The 5,295-nt window shown below is 39.0% G+C and overlaps 1 protein-coding gene across 2 annotated transcripts; it reads left to right on the top strand.

The window, feature by feature from the left end:
- The first annotated feature begins 218 nt into the window (after positions 1 to 218).
- LOC149539501 (pentatricopeptide repeat-containing protein At5g27110-like) lies at positions 219 to 4,946 on the top strand. 2 transcript variants are annotated; one of them, XM_089800734.1, is made up of 4 exons: positions 219 to 3,591; positions 3,946 to 4,291; positions 4,405 to 4,500; positions 4,673 to 4,946. In XM_089800734.1, the coding sequence occupies exons 1-2, from the start codon at positions 402 to 404 to the stop codon at positions 4,083 to 4,085; spliced, it is 3,330 nt and encodes a 1,109-aa protein (XP_089656860.1). In that variant the 5' UTR covers positions 219 to 401; the 3' UTR covers positions 4,086 to 4,291; positions 4,405 to 4,500; positions 4,673 to 4,946. The 2 variants fall into 2 exon arrangements, with proteins under 2 accessions (XP_089656860.1, XP_089656859.1); XM_089800733.1 differs by having other exon boundaries at positions 220 to 4,291.
- Positions 4,947 to 5,295: the final 349 nt, after the last annotated feature.

Genomic DNA, 5,295 nt, shown 5'->3' with positions numbered 1-5,295 from the left:
TTGTTGTTCTAAGCTTAACCATTTTGATTCTTTGTAGCTTATTCCAAAATTTTCAAAGCTCATCTGATTTCAACAAAAATATTCATAGGTTTACCCCTTGCAATGTCATTGTGGTAAACGTAGGCTGTATAACACTGCAAGCTTCCACGCTTCAATTAAGATTATAAAATGCCACTGCCATCAATTACTAATCTCAATCTGAGAGCATTATGGTGGAGGAGACTTTGCATATTCTGCTTAGTAAACACAATCCCCCTGAAGATTACTCCACATATCTTAAATTATTGCAATCTTGTATTCTCACCAATGCGCTTTCACAAGGGAAAAAGGTTCACTCTTTCATCATTCACAGGCGATTTGCATTTGCTACACGCTCAATTTTTCATAATAAGCTTATTGACATGTATGTCAAGTGCGGAAGTTTAGTTAATGCTCGAAAAGTCTTTGACAATTTGAAAGAACGAGACGGTGTCTCATGGAATACGATTATTGCAGCGTACAAAAGACATGGGTACCCTCATGAAGCAGTCACACTGTTTCACCAAATGCAACGAATAGGTTTCCAGCCAGATCGATTCACATTTGCCAGCGTATTCCCAGCATGTGCCCAAATGGGAGGTTTGGAACAGGGAATGGACATTCATCAGAGCATAATGGATGAAGGAATTTTGTCAGATGTTGTAGTTGCAAGTGCCCTGGTAGACATGTATGCAAAATGTGGAAGCATAGAGAAGGCGCGTGAACTGTTTGACAAAATGCCTCAACGAAATGTGGTGTCGTGGACTGCGATGATAGCAGGATATGCCCAGATTGGATTTGTTGAAAAGGCTTTAGAAACTTTCAAGCAAATGAAGTTGGAAGGTGTAAAACCTAATTCCATAACCTTCGCTAGCATCCTTTCTGCCTGTGCCAAAGTGGGGGATTTGGAACAGGGTATGGACATCCATCAGAGCATCAAAGATAAAGAGATATTGTCAGATGTTTTAGTTTCAACTGCTTTGGTAGACATGTATGCAAAATGCGGAAGCTTAGAGAAGGCACGTGAGTTGTTTGACAGAATACCCCAAAGAAATGTGGTCTCATGGACTGCAATGATCGCAGGGTATGCACAAAATGGGTTTGTTGGAAAGGCTCTATCGACTTTCCAGCAAATGCAATTGGCAGGAGTAAAGCCGAATTGCACAACCTTTGTCAGCATCCTCCCCGCCTGTGCCAAAATGGGAGCTTTGGAAGAGGGTATGTACATCCATCAATGCATAGAGGATAGGGGAATATTGTTAGATACTGTAGTTGCAACGGCGCTGGTAGACATGTATTCAAAATGTGGAAGTATAGAGAAGGCACGTGATCTGTTTGATAAGATGCCTGGAAGAAATGTGGTATCATGGAATGCCATGATTGCAGGATATACTCAAAATGGATTTCTTGAGAAGGCTCTAGAAACATTCAAGCAAATGCATTTTGAAGGTGTAAAGCCAGACTCCACAACCTTTGCCAGCATCCTCCCTGCCTGTGCCAAAATGGGAGCTTTGGAGCATGGTATGGGCATACATGAAAGCCTACTGGAAGGGGGATTTTTATCAGATATTATGGTTGGAAACGCTCTAGTAGACATATATGCAAAATGTGGGTGCATAGACAAGGCATGTAAATTTTTCGACAGAATGCCTCATAGGGATGTCATCTCATGGAATACAATGATTGCAGGATATTTACAAAATGGTTTTGTTGAAAAGGCTATAAAAACTTTCCAGCAAATGTACTTGGCAGGTGTCAAGCCAAATTCCACAACCTTTGCTAGCATTCTCCTTGCCTGTGCCAAATTGGGGGTTTTGGAACAGGGTATGAACATCCATCAAAGCATCATGGAAAATGGATTCTTGTCAGATGCTGTAGTTGGAAATTCTCTGGTAGACATGTATGCAAAATGTGGAAACTTAGAAAAGGCTCGTAAAGTGTTTGACAGAATGCCTCAAAGAGATCTCATCTCATGGACTACAATGATTACAAGATACACACAAAATGGGCTTGTTGAAAAGGCTGTAGAAACTTTCAAGCAAATGCAATGGGCAGGTGTAAAACCAAATTCTACAACCCTTGCCAACATCCTTCTTGGCTGTGGCAGAATGGGAGCTTTGGGGCAGGGTACGGACATCCATCAAAGCATAAAAGATGAAGAATTTTTTTCAGATGTTATAGTTTCAACTGCCCTGGTAGATATGTACGCAAAATGTGGAAGGATAGACAAGGCAAGTGAAGTGTTTGACATGATGCCTCAGAGAAGTTCGGCATCATGGACTGCAATGATTGTAGGATATGCACAAAATGGATTTCTTCAAGAGGCTTTAGAAACTTTCAAGCAAATACATTTTGCAGGTGTAAAGCCAGATTCCACAGCCTTTGCCAGCATCTTTTCTGCCTGTGCCAGAATGGGAGATTTGGAACAGGGTATGGATATCCATCAAAGTATGGAGGAAAGCGAAATTTTCTCAGATGTCAGAGTTACAAATGCCTTGATAGACATGTACGCAAAATGTCGAAGTATAGACAAGGCACGTGAACTGTTTGATAGAGTACCTACAAGAGATGTGGTTTCATGGAATGCAATGATTGCAGGATATGCACAAAATGGACTTGTTGAGACATCTCTACAAACTTTCAAGCAAATGCAATCAGCAGGTGTAAAGCCAAATTCCACAACCTTTGCCAGCATTATTTCTATTTGTGCCAAAATGGGAGCTTTGGAACAGGGCATGGACATCCATCAAAGCATAGTGGAAAGGGGGATTTTGTCGGATATTATAGTTGGAAATGCATTGGTAGACATGTATTCAAAATGTGGAAGCATAGTTAAGGCATATGAACTGTTTGACAAAATGCCTCAAAGAAATGTCATTTCGTGGAATGCAATCATTGCAGGATGTACACAAAATGGATTTGTTAAAAAAGCTTTAAATACTTTCAAACAAATGCAATTGGCAGGTGTAAAGCCAACCTCCACAACCTTTACCAGCATCCTCTCTGCCTGCGCCAAAATGGGAGCTTTGGAACAGGGTATGGATGTCCATCAAAAGATAATGGAAAGTGGATTTTTGTCAGATATTATAGTTGGAAATGTTTTACTTGACCTGTATGCAAAATGTGGAAGCCTAGACAAGGCAAATGAATTATTTGACAGAATGCCTCAAAGAAATGTGGTCTCATGGAATACAATGGTTGCAGCGTATGTACAAAATGGACTTGTTGAAAAGGGCTTAGAAACATTCAAGCAGATGGAATTGAAAGGTGTAAAGCCAAATTTGACAACCTTTGCTAGCGTCCTCCCTGCCTGTGCCAAAATGGGAGCTTTGGAACAGGGTATAGACATCCATCAAAGCATAATGGAGGGGGGAATTTCATTAGATATTGTAGTTGAAAATGCTTTGGTAGACATGTATGCAAAATGTGGAAGCATAGACAAGGCACAGGAATTATTTGATAGAATGCCTCAAAGAAATGTCATCTCTTGGAATACAATGATTGCAGGGAATGCACAAAATGGATTTTGCGAGGATGCTCTCAAAGTCTTTGAATTAATGAAGTGTTCTGGAAGTAAGCCTGATACTGTAACCTTTGCTTGTGTTCTATGTGCATGCAGTCATGCAGGTTTAGTGAATGAAGGCTGTACATATTTCACTCAGATGAATAACTCATATTGCATTTCACCTACAGTTGATCATTATGTGTGCATGGTTGATCTTCTTGCCCGTGCTGGCCATCTTGAGGACAGTCTAAACTTAATTATTAAGATGCCAATTAAACCTGTGGTGGTTGTTTGGATGTCTTTTCTTGGTTCCTGCAGAACACACATGAATATAGGCTTAGGGGTTTTTACAGCAATGCTTCTTTTTGATTTGGATCCTAAAAATGCTGCGACTTATGTACTTCTCTCAAACATCTATGCAGAAGTGGGCAGGTGGGGTGAGGCTCAAACAATAAGGGAATTGATGAAAGATAGAGGAATTGAAAAGATCCCTGGATGTAGTTGGGTTGAAGGCCATGAAATGGTACATTCATTTGGTGTAGGAGACAGATCACATCCATAGGCACAGGAAATCTATGCAAAGCTGGAAAAATTGTCTTGGGAGATGAAGGCAGCAGCTTATTTTCCAGAATTAAGAGATTTACTTAATAACGTGGAAGAGGAGGAAATGCAATATTTCTCTTCCACTATGGTGACAAGTTGGCAATTGTGTTTGATTTGATGGACACAACCCATGGAACAACTATCAGAATTGTTGAGAACCCTTGAGTAAGTGTGGACTGACACTACAACTCTTGTTTTCTCCAAGATTGTTGCAAGAGAACTTATTGTGAGAGATGCAAAGTGGTTTCATCATTTAAAGTGTGGCAATGCTTTTGCAGAGATTATTGTTGGTGATGCTAAATGATCAATTTGAAAAATAGGCGTACACCATAACACTGCACACCGTGTCAGACCTGCTGTAATGACAGAAGAAGGTTTTATTTTCTGTTACTAATCTGTTTCTTTTCTTTTCTCTTTAATTTTTGTTTTATTATATGGCAATCTAGAAAAATGCTGTTGGTTTCATGTGCAATTCAGCTCACTAATTATATGCTTTGTTTGTGTATCTGTCAAAGTAACATGGATGTGTCATCGAACTGTTTTCAGGAAACCTGCATCCATGTGAAATGAAAAGTTGATGGGGGAAAAGGAAAAAAAATAAGGTGAGGAACACCTTAAATAGATTAAAGTAAGATTGACAAGTAGGCAATGGGAGAGAGGGGCTCAAAATCTCTCCTTGCTATACTGCATGGATCTTTTATAGGATCAATTGTATAGATTTTTGCTTATTCCAGGTCAAACGTTTGAGATTAACTTACATGTTTTATAGTAGGACTATAATTCTCTAGAATGCATATAGTTATTTTCTCATTTTTTACTAGATATTTCTATTGTTGCTTCACATCTCTTTGCTTGGTAAGAGCTAAAAAAAAAGTGAATTCAGATTTTAGTTTTTCAGTTTAATTTGATTTCAATTTGTTTTCTTTCTAATTAGAATCAAGCTATTATAATTTATATATGAAAAAGTGAAAAATACACGTGTTTATGTTGTAACTAGCAAATATGCACGGTACCTGAAAAACTTGCATAAGTAGCCGATAGGCTATATTATGTGTAAGCTTTTAACAAGAAACAACTACCATGCTGTTAAACTGTTTGCCAGGAAACCTTTTCAGTTACCAGTTTTTGTAGTCACTGCCCTGCATCAAATCTTATAGCTGTAAAAACCA

This window comes from Cupressus sempervirens, chromosome 9 (genome assembly GCF_028749045.1).
Source record: "Cupressus sempervirens isolate cs-2001-9-10 chromosome 9, ASM2874904v1, whole genome shotgun sequence".
NCBI lineage: Eukaryota > Viridiplantae > Streptophyta > Pinopsida > Cupressales > Cupressaceae > Cupressus > Cupressus sempervirens.
Note: the sequence above shows the minus strand (reverse complement) of the source record. Positions and strands in the feature narration are given on the sequence as shown.